The following is a 14,737-nucleotide window of genomic DNA, read 5'->3' on the forward strand; positions in this document are numbered from 1 at the left end:
AAGAAATGGATGAGTGAACGACATGAAGATGACCTGCATCTGCTGATAGGTAACTCCCTCTTTGAGGCTCCCATCACCTGTCAACAGACCAAACACTATAAGATTTCTAGGCATTTAAAAGTGTAGGCATGTAAAAGGAATTTGCAATATTTGAGATCAGGGGTCACTCTCCTCTGCAGTTCTAAATTGACTGGGGCTCTACCTGTGCTGTCAGCAGTGAGGGGGGCTCCTGTGTAGTGGTGGACCCGAGGCCACCAGTCTGAACTGGTTGAGCCTAATTCCATCAGCTCTGTAGAGGCCTGGAGGAGCTGCAGGGAACAAACAGGGAGATTCTCATTTTGCTCACACAGGTTGAGGTACAAATGAAAATGGTGAGGAGTTGGGTACCCAGTCCAACACTGTCACATTTTATCTGATCATTCATGGATTGGTGATTTCCTCATTGAAATGCCTCCCACCAGTTGATGTATACCTACCTTGGGAGAGACCTATTTTACAACCAGTGAAGATGTGCCTGAGGGTAGCTGGAGGTGAGCATAGTGGGCAGGGTGGTTCTTCTTTCATGCTGTAGGTTTTTGGGGGGAGAAGGACATCATAGGTTGCTCTAAGCAGGAAACTAATCCTGCTTGCTTCCATTCCCCACAGGTCCTTCCAGCTGATCCTCCTTTTTCTATATGCTCTCCCGTTTCATCCACTGACGCTGTTTTGCTTGAGTGACAACCTTTGCACATCTTACTCCCTCTTCCTGATGCTGGATTTCCAGGACTACCAATCTTTGCCGCTCTGAAGGAGTTGCCTTGCTCCACAGGGGTCGACTCTGACCTAGGCCCAAACTACTGTGCGTCCTCCCTGTTGAAGGTGACCCACAAGTGCAGCTTTTACCTGTTGAGTTGTTTATTTTGGAGTCCATTACCTTCCTGTTGCCAGTGATGGTCCAACAGCCTGTATAGATGTGTCTCAGGACTCTGAGAGGGTCTCCAGTCTTGTCTTGGTGCCTTTAAACTCCTCTACAAGACTTGAGGATGCCGTTTCCATACATATAGGAGTTGATCATTCTCTTCATGTTCTCAACTCTTGCGATGGGAATGTCGACTCCTGTGAGTCAGTCAGGGTAACAGGCCAAACTGTAAGCACCAGAGCTTAAGCTTGCCAGGAGACGTGGACTGGTCGATGTTCTTAAGGCCACTGCTGACATCCTGCTTCAGTTGCTGGACCTGCTCGCAGTCTTTGAGGCTTTTTATAGAAGGAAAAGAGCAGAACTGTATCTGACGAATGAGCCAAAATTTGTTGTTCTTATTCCCTTTGGTTGACAGGCGGTTAGCAACCAATCTACGGTGTATTACCGCCATCTACTGGACTTCTTCTTTCTTCAAGAGCCAAATTTTGTGTGTGTGCAGGGAAATATGTGGGAACTGCGAGAGAAGAAGTTCAAAATTTGGATTGGTGACATCACAGTGTGCTTTGATGGAACAGTCCTTTCATCTTCTTCTTTTAATGTAGAACATCATAGCACTCTGCTACTCTTGGCCAAACCAAACAAAGAACAGAAGAAGAATGGTCACAATACATTTGGTTGGTGGATACAAAGTTTTATCAAAGCGAATTCAACCATTGGCAAGTCAAGTTTTTCTTTTTTAAAAGCTAAAGAAATTGACAGTGATGGAGACGAGGAACGTTTTTTTCGTGGAGGACCTGGACTTTCTGTGTGAGGTTGAGGAGGAGAATGAGTGCTCCACCCCCCAGCAGATAGAGGAGGAGAAAAAGGACGGGATGCAGGAGGAGATAGAGGAGGAGATCCAGGAGGAGATCCAGGAAGTAATAGAGAAGGAGATTGAGGAGGAGTGCTACACCCCCAATTATGAGGAGGTAAGTGTGTATATAGGTACACACCACATATACACAAAATAATTGTAATAATAATTACATCTTGTGTAACATCTAATATTTTAACTATTATTGACTCGCTTTCAGTAACGCTGACTGCATTTTTATAATTAATTAATTATTATAAATGAATAATTAATTTTGTTTGGCTACATAAGCATATGAGTAAAAAACAACATGTCAATAGGCGAATAAATGAATGAACAACAAACCAATAATTGTTCTATGTTTCACAGTTTGAAGAATCAAGTTCTTGTGATGGTCTGCACAGCGACCTCCAAAAGGACAAAGAGGCCAAAGCTGCTCTTGAAAAGGAATTGAGAATAACAAGAGTTCAAACTGAAATGAAAGAAGCCCGGAGGACAAAGCGAAAGAGAACCACGCTCTTTCAAAAGCTTTGAAGAAGGAGCAAGTTGAAAAAGATCAAATAGCTCATCTTAGGCGATCAGAGAAAGACCACCAGCATGGATATGCAAAGCTTCAAAAGCAAATGAGCAAAATGACAGCTGATCTCAAAGAGAAAGATGGGCTGATCAAGAAATTCAAAGCTGAGCTGAAGGGGAATAGTGAGGTCATCTATCAAGGACAGAAATCAATTAAGGAACTCAAACAGGTATATGAGAAACTTTTTAAGATGAAACGGAAATTTCATGAACAAGACGATGAAATCCAATCCCGTCACATCAGTACTAAAACTCTTCAAAACAGTTCTGAAGCCAAGAGCAATATTATTTCCATGCTGCAAGAGAAAGTTGACCAGTGGGCCTCAGGCCTCAAAGAGGAGCGAGCAAAAAACTACAAACTCCAGAAGGATTTGGAAGCTGCCCGCTCCCAACCGCAGAGGGACAAAGAAGAGCTGATCCGTCTGACTCGTAAGAATCAGAAACTGGCCTTGGAGCAAAAGAGGCTACGAGGTGAACTTGAGGATGACCACACGAGACAGCTTGCTCAAGATAACCAGTGGACCTTGAAATTCAAACTGGAGCAAGCCAAAAACGATGAACTCCAGAAGGATTTGGAAGCTGCCCTCTCCCAGCAGCAGAAGGACAAAGAAGAGCTGATGCATCTGACTTGTAAAAATCACCAACTGGCTTTGGATAAAAAGAGGCTACAAGGTGAACTTGAAGATGTCCAACACAAGAGAGAGATTTCTCTAAACCACCTCAAGAAAGACGGAGACACTTGCAACAGGCTTGAAGAGGAACTCCGGAAGTACAAAACCAGGTTATTGAGAGAAATAAAACAAAACGAGAACCTAAAGAAAGCCTCAGCAGCCACAGAGAGTAAGATGAACGAGGACGTCATGGCTAAATTTGAGGCTAAGGATCGGTCAGAGAGCACAGCAAGACTGGCCCAACTTGAAGATGCCCTACATAAGGAAACAGTACAAAGGTCAATCTTGGAGGAGAGAACCATTCTGATTGCATCTGCTCTTGAAAGAGAAAGGGAGAGAGCCAATCAAACGTTCTCTGCTCTTGAAAGAGAAAGGGAGAGAGCCCATCAAACGTTCTCTGCTCTTGAAAGACAACGGGAGAGAGCCAATCCAACTTCCTCTGCTCTTGAAAAAGAAAGGGCCACATGCGAGAAGTACCATGTTGAGCTCAAGGAAGCTTTGACGAAGCAGAAAATAGAGCAGACAAAGTTTCAGCTCAGACAGCCCGATGAGGTCAGGCTGAATGAGCAGCAACGTGCTTTGGGTGAGACAACAAATGCTCAACACAACCTGCAGAGGCAACACACAGATCTTGGGAGGAAGCATAAAGAAATGAATTCTAATTTCCATGAGCTGCGTATACCTCCCACCAACCTCCAGAACAACCAACCTCAGCTGAACCCAGATAGGACATCACTCCTTTTAACCCTCCCCAAACCTGATCCCTGCGCTAAACTTAAACCTTGCCCTAAGCCCAACCCCGACTCGAACCCATCAACCCTCCCTCCCCTACATTGCCGACCCCTCCGACCCTTCTCCCTCTACCCCCACACCACTTCTTCAACTCAGTCACATGGCCTACCGTCCCCCTGTGCATTTGCCAATACCTGATCTCATCATGGCAAACTGAACTGAAGAAGCCGCTGTGCAAAGTTTGAATGAAGCGTTTTTGGGACATTTCACTATGAACCAAAACCTCATTATGGACCCGGAATAGACAGTGAAGCCTGGATTCAAGCAGTGCCAAGCTGCGAGTGAGAAAACAATGACAGGAAATTCCTTATTTTCACCTCTTCAGTGATCCACGGTACTGAATTTACGCAGGTGCACCTGGATATTTCCACATCATCACTCAATGAACAAGTGAATTGAAAGGCGACAGTACAAACCTTGCTCAGCTCCACCTTTAGGTTGTACGGATCGCTTCCATAGTGGAACAGAGACTTTTTAAATCTTTCGACGACTCGACGTCTGATGTTATGGTGCGGAGCTGGTGGAAGCTGGGGATGAGATAACCCAGTTTAATACCAACACAAGAGCCCGTTTGCAGGCAGATCACTTTGAGTATTTCTACTGGACCAAGGAGTGAGATAATCATTTGAATCGCAAGGATTTCTCTAGACCAAAAACTGTGCGTTACAGTACTTGAGAGATGTAGACAATTTTGTGCAGCTGCACGAGGAGCCTCTGGCTGGGATCGACGATCTGTCGAAGCTTCTTCTGGGAGACGCAGATCCCTGCTGACACTGTGTTAGGATCCAAGAACAAACACAGGACAGACAATTGTTTATAAGAGACATTTAATAACTTTCAAACTTTTAAAACGTTTGCCTTAACTTCTGTTGTATTATTTGTGAAATATCCTCATATAGTCAAGAGATTGAAGAGAGGGTTAGGTTTTGGCATTAGGCTGAAAAGGTACCTGGTCTTGCTCTCGTTCTTGCTGCAGCCGAATCCTTACTGAGGAGAAAAGGCCAGTGAGCAAGGAGACGTCAATAAACAGTGTTGGAAAAGAAATGTTGGTGTGTGTCTTGGCCATTATTTAGAAGACACGTTTTTACATGCATGGTTAAAGTAAAATAATTTACTGCTTAATTCCTCCTCATTGATCACATGTGCAGAATAAGATAATGTGAGCTTTTTCACTTACCTATGTAGAACTTGGTCGGGTGTAGCACAGGAACTGGGCGTCACTGCTTTCAGTCAAAACCAAAGAAAAAAGATCAAATCAGCGGGAACAGAGTTGAGTATCATTTATAGCGAAGGGTTGAAGTTATATCTGTTTGGACATCGTTCAGAAACACGAAATAATACCGGATACCACTGTCAGACCTTCATTCAGAAACAAAACCAACAATCAAATAAGTGAAGGGTCAAAACGTCTTAATGGGGAAATAATACCATGTTTTCTATGTGAACATTGGCTGAATAATAAATGACTCTCTGATTACTCCAGGGAACTAACCGTAGTGTTTTCCCTCAGAGGAAGTGGTGGAGTTCTTCGTGTCAGACGGTTCAGCATCATCATCTGAGGCCTCTTCTGAACACACATACACATAATTATTAATAACATTGGTGTGATGATGAATTTAAAATGCTCCCAGTTGGTTTTTTAAAACATCAGCAGAATGAAACAGGAAACAGATTCACCTGGACAGATTATCTGCTCGCTGTGGTTTGAACTGCAGGTGGCAGAGGAGCGGGGAATCGGATATTCACTTTGCATTAAGGCTGTTTCCTGAAATCAGTGCAGCACAGCATTAATGCACCTTCACCAAAAACATCTTATAATATCAGAAAAGGATATGAAACGTTCAGGTACCATCCAAGTTTTCCTCAGCGATATCCATTCATTACCTGCGACAGACTCGAGAGGCAGCAGTTCCTCTTGCATGTGTGCCGCTCCAGAAAATACTTCTGTGCTCGTTTCCTGTCTCTCTCAGCTCTTCTCTCCAGAACATTCTGGGAAGTGTAGAGTCCGTCCATCAGCTTCATGATGAGGTCACAGATCCTGGAGCTGACGGCCACAACGTCCGGCCGCTGCTCTGCATCTGGACTCAGACACCTGATAGGTCGCCCCGTAACGAAACAGATATCAAATTGCTCTTAATTTAGAACAATGGAAATATAAGTGGGATCAAATTTATGACAACTATGATTTATTAGGATGAATTAATCAGGTTAAGTAGAATCACTCTTTGAGTTTAAATGGCACTCAGTATAGAGCGTACCTCCGCCAAGGCCAAACAATCACAGATTCAGCATTTTCTTTCCCCCCGGATCTACGATTACTATCTGGATCTTATCCAAAATGTACAATCTCAACAGCATAAAAATGTCTGGTTCTTTTACATCAGGATCCATTACTGAGAAATTGATGCAAATGCTGAAAAATGCCCCATCTTTTAATGATTAAAAATAAATCCTGGATCTGGGACATTTTATGGGTTCATGCACAGTTGCTTAATGTTTGAAAGCATTACCTCCTTGGCAGAGGAAATAAGCTTGTAAATCACCAGCGGATCAACATGAGTGTCAGTGAAATATAACATTTAAATTTATTTAGTCATTAAATCTTTTATATCTTAGACTGAAGTCCTTCTTTTATGGATTCTATAAAACTTGCGGGCTTGTGTAAAACACCCTCGGCAGGTTCCTGACACAAGTCAGTATGATTAATTTCAAAATAAAAGTCCCACCATCTGATCATGTCTGTCACTCTCTCAGAAAAAGAGCCTTCTTCAACCGGCTCGTAGTCGGCTTCCACAATCTACAAGGAGGGAATAAGAGGAAAAGATCAATAACTGACGATAGACAAAGAAATATTGTCAAGTGTTTGTGTGTCTGTGTGTGTGTTGCCTTGTTGGCCAGCGACAGCATGTTACTGCTGTAGAACGGAGGATGTAAAGTGGCCATCTGGTAGAGGATACAGCCCAACGCCCAGATATCAGCTTTCTCTCCGTAAGGCTCATTCTTCACCACCTCTGGACTAACACACAAAACATAAACATCTGTGAATTTACACAAAACCGTACCTGATGCTAAGTCTGTTTGTAATTCTTCTGACTGAACCGCCGGTGGTTTAGTTGAAGCTTTTGGCGAGAAAGAAAAACACGTGGAATAAAAATACTTTTTAAAAAAAGAGTGAAACCATGAAAACATTTCCTTCCTTATTTTCCCAAAAAATGTCCTCAGTCTCAACGTGTACAACTCAAACTTCATGCAATGTAATATTTACTAGATCATTTCAATTTGTGTTTTTACTTGAAAATCTTTACATGCTCTTATTGTTCAGAAAACACGTGACTTTCCTCATCCTGTCAATTGCTGCAGCTCCTCTCTTCAGCCTCTGTCTGAAACACATGGTCTTAGGGCCTGTCTCTTTAAGCCCCCCCCACCCAACGAAGCCCAGTCTGCTCTGATTGGTTAGCTGGCCTACTCTGATGTGATTGGTCAAATGCTTACAGGGCGTCTAGAGAATGTCGCTTTGCTTGGCTTTTTTAGGGGGCGTGCCCGACTACACTTTTATAAATAATAACCTCTATAGCACACGAGAGCAAAAGAAGAACTGAAAAAGCATCTTGAAGTTGCTAATAGGTTTTGAAAACAATAAACAGCTTTGCCATCGTCTTAATTTGAAAGCAGCTGGATGTTCAGAATCCGTTTCCTCACCAGGAGTAGAGGATGGTGCCGACCACTGACGTCAGCTTGCTGTTGTCCTGCTTCTGTTTCGCGAGGCCGAAGTCAGCTTCAGACACAGGAAAACCACACGGGTGTCATATTGAGACGAGACAGGAAGTGGCGTGAATGCAGATGTGTTACACTGTAATCACACACTCACTGATGGTGACTCTGTCCTTCTCCCCCAGCATGATGTTGTTGGGCGTGAGGTCGCGGTGGACTATCCTCTTCTCCTTGTGCAGGTACCTCAGTGCCAGGCACATCTGGCCGAGCATGCAGATGTTGTACCAGTTAGTAATAAATAAGTGAGGAAGAGGAGTTTGTGGTGAGAAGTCTCCACTCAGGCCAATTATTTACATTTATATTTTGGGCTTTTGTTAGAAAGGTCGAGCTCAGCAGCTCTTACCTGAATGAATATATTCCAAATTCTGTCTTCGGTGAACTGCTGCTGCTTCTCCTTCAGAGAGGTCAAATGTTCAGCCAGCGGCCCTCCCTCTATCAGCTCCATCACAATGTACAGCCGGTCACCTGAAATAACGTGGCACCATCATTTTTTAATCTTTTATTTTGGTGTGTTCCTTCTCACAATGTAGTAAAAGTAAAAATTGTCCTCACCTTCCAGAAATGTCTTGTAATATTTAACAATGTTTGGGTGTGTCATCTAGGAAAAAGAAGAACAAAACAATACACACGAATGTAAGTAAATATGATCTTATTTGTTCGTATAGCTTGTTGCTAAATTGTCTGTCAGTGATTCAAGTTGAAAACGTGTGCCTGCTCTTTGACGATCGTTAGCTCAGAGATGATTTTCTCCACGTTACTGTCTCTGGACTTCTTGTCTTTGCCGAACACCGAGTTGTGCAGATTCACCTCCTTCAGCGCCAGGAGGTTCTGGCCACTCTGCTTTCGAACCTGTCAGCGAGAACATTGGCTGAGATCGCTTAAAGCACGACTGCTCGAGGCCATAAACAATATATATTGAACACGAGAAAGCTGCTGAGTCAGATTCTGTCAGTTTAGAGGACGTTCATCGTACCTTGAAGACGCTTCCGAACGCCCCGGTGCCCAGGTGGTCCAGTACAGAGTAACCGTTGATGACCCTGAGGGGGGGTCGATTCTGGTCCACAGCCTCGACGCTCTCTCTCAGATTGTCCAATTCCTCTTCCTGAAGTAGAAAAACATGAAGTAATCAATCCTCCCTGTTGGTTTGAAAAGTTTTATTTATACCAAAAAAAACGCAGTAATATTTATTTTTTTATTTTACAGCCCAAAAGCAGCTGGACAAACAGATGAATGAATTCCAAAGCTGTTTTCTTACAGTGTAGAGTGAAACCTTGGTTTGCAGTCCTTCATAGGCAGCGAGGTCCCGCACACAGTGGCCAACATCAATAAACATCTCGAAGAGGTCTGTGGGAAAGAGTCTGAAAAAGAAAAGATTACGTAACAGCCGAAGGAGAACATTTGATGGAGCTTCTTTTCCAGAGCAGATATCAAACAGAAGCTAATGTTAAAGTACTTGCATATGACATGATATAAAGATTATATTATTTTTACTCTGAAATAAGTATTTTTTATGAACTTCATCACCTCTTGAACAGATGCCTGTTTCTTTCCACGCGGAAAAGAAATCGGAGGGTCCGAAATGCATAGCACTGCCAACAAGTCAACAGGTTTGCAAATATGTTATTTAAAATGATAAAATAACTTGATTTCAATCATAATGTAATTTAATACATCCATTTACAAGCCATTTACCTGCAATGATGTGATCTTTGCTCCAGACGTTTGTGCTGATATCAACTTTGCTATAATGTAAACGCCGTTTTCCTGAGAAAAGAAAATGAATGATGCAATGTTTTGTATATGGTAATTTGATATGAAGGTGGAGTGTGCACGTATCAGGGACTTTCCTTTACCTGCACAATGTGGTGAGCAGATGTGTCATCCAGACTGAGCTCGGTCAGAGCTGTACAGCAGGCTGGATTAGACAGGATATGACTTCATTTATGAATTTAATATGTGCAAGTCAGACACAGCGGCAACAATAACAACTCTCCCCAAACTGTTTACTGTAGGAAGAGCTGTACTAAACATGACAAAGTAATAGTAGTTTTATACACAAGTAGTTTTATTTTAGTATCTTTTGAAATCCAGAAACAGAGAATTTACAACCACTTCCTCCAAATTCATAAACAAGTCATGTTTCATTGGTCTGGATCCTTCAGGAAAAGCATGTTTACGTTGTCTGCTGCTGATAAGAGTCTTCTGGGGGAAGTGGTTTTCTTCACTGTGCAATGGCTCTGTGCTTTTTCTCCATTTTATATCATTAAAAGCACTTTTTTCACTGGATGAATCATAACTCTAAAGAAACCTATAAATAATTCAACATTTCCTCTGCCAATTTGTAGCTTTATCCTCTGACCTGACTGCAGAGCCTCGGTATTGTCCACTTCCTGCTGTGGGCTGAGCTCCTCTCTGGCGGCTGCTACGGGGCTGGAGAGCGTCTCAGTTGAGGAGCGATCGGAGACGCACTGCCTGTCGCTGTGAGTTATTTTACATGTCACCGTGATGAAAAAATGTAAATTAAAACACAGCTCACTTAAGCTGTATCTTAGAACTGAAACTGTTTCAGATGAGTGGAAATCGTTTGTTTCTGACACTGAGAAATAAGAAATAAAACTATTTTTAAAGGCCAGAAATCTTGTGGTCAACACCTGGAAGATGTATTATTCCAAAGGCAGTAAAAGTTTAAACCCTTTTCCCTTTAAAAAAAACACTCTTTTTTAGAAAGAGTTACTCCATCAAAGTTTGTCGAGAAAAAAGAGTCAGATCTTTAAAAGAAGAATATAGAGAATTAATGTTGTCGTGCCTGAGATATGACTGTAAAATGGGTCATGCTCTAAAATGACTACATTACCCTTCATGCAACCAACTGCATTTTTGCCTTAGACACTCCCTGTTTGATAAACATCCAGGTTTATCAAATTCCACGCCCCAGTTTGTAATCCAGGTTTTCTGCCGTACATTTTTTCACAGGCCCAGGCTGATGTCGCTGTGATTACACAATGAAGACTCTGCATTGTGGGAAATGTAGGACACATTGTTTTCATGATTGATCCATATTACGGAAGAAAAGTGTTGGTTTGATTATGATAATTATCTTTAAACTGGTTTCCTGTGAGTCCCCAACTTTGTGGAACCATAGAACCACATCACGACCCTTAAAGATCACATATCACTTCAATATGGACGGGATGGTTAATATTCCTAAAAGTGAAAGGTTTCCTCGAGGGGACTGTAAAGGGAAGATGTAACATAAAACTCAGAAACACTGCTTCAGCTGAGTCTCAACAACCTGTTCAGCAGCCAGAGCAGCTGCTGCACCCCTCCCCAGCTCCGGATCTCCGTTCGGGTGGTTTGGTCCTCGCAGAGCTGGACCAGGACCCAGGCGAGGCTCCACAGCAGCTTCAGGTTCTGCCCGTGCAGCAGGCTCAGCAGCACAGGCAGCCCCTCCAGCTCCCTCACCTGGTCCCTCACCTGCTGCACAGGGGACAGGAGCCTCAGCAGCTCGGCACCTGTCCTGGAGGAAATATCAGGATTAACCAAGTATTTTGTATGATAAATGGTCATTTATGGCAATAACATCATAAGTGATTTTTCAGGAACAATGGTGTTTGAATTTTGACCTTGTCTCCAAACCCCAGTATTATTTCTTAAATTCCCCTATAAAAACTTACACACAACATTTTATCTTTAAGACAATACTATTAACAAATAAGTGACTTCTAACCTCTTTGACAGCAGGTCATATTCCTGCAGGATTACAAGTAGATTCTCAACTATCGGTGGCTCCCCAACCTCCTCTTTGCATTCTGGGCTGCAGAAAACAAAATGTTTGTCAATAGTTTAAATCATAGGTGTATTTAACGCAGTAAATGAAATGTGTGTGTTTACCTCTCGGCCAAAGCGGTGAGAGCCAGCAGAGCTCCCAGCAGCACGCTGCTGTCTGTTGTGGAGAGGAGCTTCACCAGGGTCTGAAAACAGTTAACGTCATTAGAGTCTCGGTTACACAAAGAGAAAATGTAGAAGAATCTGTGATGATACAAACTCAAAGTGCAGAAGCCTTCGCTGACCTTCGTACTACAGGAATAGATTGATTTTTACATTGTCATCCATCTCACAAGATTATATAACAACTCAATTTTGCCAATATCTGCACACAGGAAGCAATAATGTTCCCTATCGCCTACAAATCATGTATCAGATGGAAGTAATAATACTGACAATTTCTCGAGTTTATTCTATGAACTAGATGCGGTGGATGAACAGGATGCCAGTAAAATACAATGTGTCCTGTAGTTTATCTCACGTATTAAAATGCATTGAAAACAAACAGCACATTCAACCAAATAAACCTCATCACAACTTGTCGTTTACCTTGTGAGCGCCGCTCTTGATGACCCAGGCCCTTTGATTTTCAATGGCGGACAGCTTCTTAAAGATGTCTGTGGAGCAGAGCGTTGATAAGGATGTGCACAAGACTCAACTTATCTGTGTTGTCGTGTGATATTCTTCAGATTACTCACAGGTCATTGTGACCAGTGTCTGTGTGGAAAATGACTGTTCACCACAGGATATGTAGATGGCAGTGACAGACTCCATGTACTGAAAGAGAGAAGAGGATACGGAGGATGACATGTGACACAGTATATGTGGATAAATCACAAAATACACCCTGTTAAGACACGGGGGAAAAAACCCAGGAGAAACTTTACCCTGGCGAGTAAACTGATGCCCTGGAGCTGATGGAGGATTTTCTAAAGGGAGAAGCATTTAGAAGAGACTGTTACTGTTTTGACTCTTTTGTTGCACTAGTATAAAATATAAAACAGCAGCAGTTAAACCTGGTGGTGAGGATCTCTGGTTAATAATCTGAGGCAGATGAGGACCCTGAGGACTGATTCAGGTGCTGCATGGTCAATCCATTCACTGCAGAATGAGAAGCTATTGTTAGTAACTTAAGCTCTGTGTGTTTCAATGGCAGACTTGTTATTTACGAGGAGATTTTACCTGCAGAGTCGGTTCTCGACCAAAGACACGAGGATGTTGGAAAAGAGTTTATGCAGTGGGTGGCTACTGAAGCTTCTCTGGTCTCTGTATGTTTTACTGGAAAGTGAATATATCAATGATCAGGTACAAATGAAGAACAGATTGGACCTGAATCTAAACATTCAGCTTCAGTGAGTGTGACACCCTTCACTAGAATCCAACCAACAGGGATTTTTGGGGCTTTAAAACTAAAGAAATGAAATGAAATTGAAGGGTTAACATTACTTTCTGGGAAAGGGTTAATTTGCTGTGGCTGTTGTGTGTTTGTGTGCTTTGACTTTCAGCTGATATACATGTGGGTCTTAAGATCTGAAGATTATAAATATACTTGTGATGATCAACCTGAATTTCTCCAGTTCAGAGGCTTCACTGCTGATGTCGCTCTCACTCCGTTGTCTGGTGGCGTCTTTCTGAGGATGCAGGCCTTGTGATCTGCCGGCTCCACTGCCGCGTGCTTTACCGTGACTCAACGCTGCCACCTGCAACATGGGGAGTCTCATACTACGATATATAAACAAACCTGAAGAAATATGAGCCGGTTTGTGTCGTTATCAAAATGTCTAGACACACACTGCCTCAGAATGGCGTCACTTGTTGTTGTTCACCTCTTGTCTGGGGCCGGTTTTGGCAAGCAGGAACTGAAGCCTCCTGACATCATGAGATTCCCTGGAAACAAGGCTTATCAGGTGATTTGCTTTTGGTCATAGGAGGGAAACTAACTTTAAATTGTCTTGTGTTACAGACTAGTAACTGGCTTTGAGGGGGAAATGAAGCAGCTTACTTGCTGTGGATTCCTGTGGATTTCAGGGGCAACTTTTCTCCTTGTCTCACTTTTTTAACTGAGTTGGACATTTTCTGCATCCCCCTTTGTTTCCATTAGAAACCTGTGGTTCAAGTTGGGCAGCAGAAATATATAATTACCAAAAGTATTCATTATGCAGAATGATGTGTATGATCATCTCCACCAAGGAGGTTAAAGCTCTGTATTTTGTTTAATTAATTGATTAATTGTTTGTTTCTTTGTCACCTCCACCAAAGAGGTTATGTTTTCACCCCTGCCCCCTTGTTTGCATGTTTGTTTGTTTGTTTGTGAGGAAGATTGCACAAAAACAACCAAACCTGGTGGATGCAGTTCGGGTCCGAGAAGAAATATTGCTGCAGATCCAGATTAGAGGACAGATCCAGGAATTATTTTTCTGTTTCTATAACATTGTCAGATGGGGAATTTTTCAAAATGTTCACTGTATTCCGCATTAATGATCAGTGGATCTTGATACAAAAAAATCTGCCATATTTAAGGGACAGATATTTATGCAATTTGGTGCAGCTCCGAATAAAACTCTGGATCCTGTGAATTTAGATGTGGTTTCAAAAGTTGTATAAAAGTTGTTTCTTGCATTATACAGTAAATAATGATTGACATTCAGTAAATGCCAATGTAATGTTGCAAATACTTAAGCAATGTGGGTATATAAAGTATAATATAACGTCTCAATGTATAATAAAAATAATCATATATATATATATAAATAAATAAGTAATCAGATAAATGTAATGGGGTAAAAAGCACTGGGTCAAGTGACTTCAAAACTATACAGTGCATTCAATTACTTGTAATCTGATGCATTTGACAGTTAACTTGCCTTAGACATTTATTAACCATTTATAAAGAAGCCATGCATCTTATTTACCCGTTTAAAAAGCAGTTAAACTGAATTTTCTCACATAAAAAGACACATATCGCCTCCTACCCTTCCTCCAGCATCACAAACCAGCAGCAGGTGGTTGTTTTGGGTCGTGAAACACGAATATTCCTTCACTGAATCTCCTTATTCGATCAGACGGTCGACACAACCTTGTTTCGCTGACGGACCGACGTCAGCGAATCAGAAAGACTTTTGCTGGATTATTAACCAATGAGGGTGCGCGGTGTTAAGAGTCCCGGTTGTCATGGCTACAACGGACGCTGCTCTCATTCCGCCACACGCAAACACAACGTGAAAACCACAAATTCATCAAAACAACTTACGACATGTTTTAATAAAAAGCTCTTATATTCTTTACAGTGAAGTTTCATGTTTATATATTGAATATAAAATATAAAAAACGTGTGGTTATCGCGAGAAGACG

At 42.1% G+C, this 14,737-nt stretch overlaps 1 protein-coding gene across 1 annotated transcript in view; it reads right to left on the reverse strand.

Moving 5' to 3' along the window:
* The window catches only part of nek10 (NIMA-related kinase 10), a 69,918-nt gene extending 56,432 nt beyond the window's left edge, over nt 1–13,486 (reverse strand). The window contains exons 1-33 of the mRNA XM_047340778.1: nt 13,389–13,486; nt 13,213–13,273; nt 12,950–13,086; nt 12,569–12,664; nt 12,403–12,487; nt 12,274–12,315; nt 12,085–12,163; nt 11,936–12,003; nt 11,453–11,532; nt 11,289–11,375; nt 10,854–11,078; nt 9,921–10,039; nt 9,415–9,476; nt 9,254–9,325; nt 9,086–9,150; nt 8,817–8,919; nt 8,535–8,663; nt 8,273–8,410; nt 8,114–8,159; nt 7,905–8,026; nt 7,659–7,761; nt 7,490–7,565; nt 6,677–6,806; nt 6,517–6,587; nt 5,675–5,882; nt 5,468–5,555; nt 5,283–5,357; nt 4,968–5,013; nt 4,740–4,777; nt 4,463–4,563; nt 4,207–4,317; nt 203–308; nt 34–77 (exon numbers count right to left, since the gene is read on the reverse strand). Coding sequence (XP_047196734.1) covers nt 34–77; nt 203–308; nt 4,207–4,317; nt 4,463–4,563; nt 4,740–4,777; nt 4,968–5,013; nt 5,283–5,357; nt 5,468–5,555; nt 5,675–5,882; nt 6,517–6,587; nt 6,677–6,806; nt 7,490–7,565; nt 7,659–7,761; nt 7,905–8,026; nt 8,114–8,159; nt 8,273–8,410; nt 8,535–8,663; nt 8,817–8,919; nt 9,086–9,150; nt 9,254–9,325; nt 9,415–9,476; nt 9,921–10,039; nt 10,854–11,078; nt 11,289–11,375; nt 11,453–11,532; nt 11,936–12,003; nt 12,085–12,163; nt 12,274–12,315; nt 12,403–12,487; nt 12,569–12,664; nt 12,950–13,086; nt 13,213–13,273; nt 13,389–13,468 — 3,093 coding nt within the window. The 5' untranslated portion in view covers nt 13,469–13,486. The remainder of the gene's footprint in view (nt 1–33; nt 78–202; nt 309–4,206; nt 4,318–4,462; nt 4,564–4,739; nt 4,778–4,967; nt 5,014–5,282; nt 5,358–5,467; nt 5,556–5,674; nt 5,883–6,516; nt 6,588–6,676; nt 6,807–7,489; nt 7,566–7,658; nt 7,762–7,904; nt 8,027–8,113; nt 8,160–8,272; nt 8,411–8,534; nt 8,664–8,816; nt 8,920–9,085; nt 9,151–9,253; nt 9,326–9,414; nt 9,477–9,920; nt 10,040–10,853; nt 11,079–11,288; nt 11,376–11,452; nt 11,533–11,935; nt 12,004–12,084; nt 12,164–12,273; nt 12,316–12,402; nt 12,488–12,568; nt 12,665–12,949; nt 13,087–13,212; nt 13,274–13,388) is intronic.
* Between the last annotated feature and the right edge of the window lie 1,251 nt (nt 13,487–14,737).

Source organism: Hippoglossus stenolepis, chromosome 8 (genome assembly GCF_022539355.2).
Source record: "Hippoglossus stenolepis isolate QCI-W04-F060 chromosome 8, HSTE1.2, whole genome shotgun sequence".
NCBI lineage: Eukaryota > Metazoa > Chordata > Actinopteri > Pleuronectiformes > Pleuronectidae > Hippoglossus > Hippoglossus stenolepis.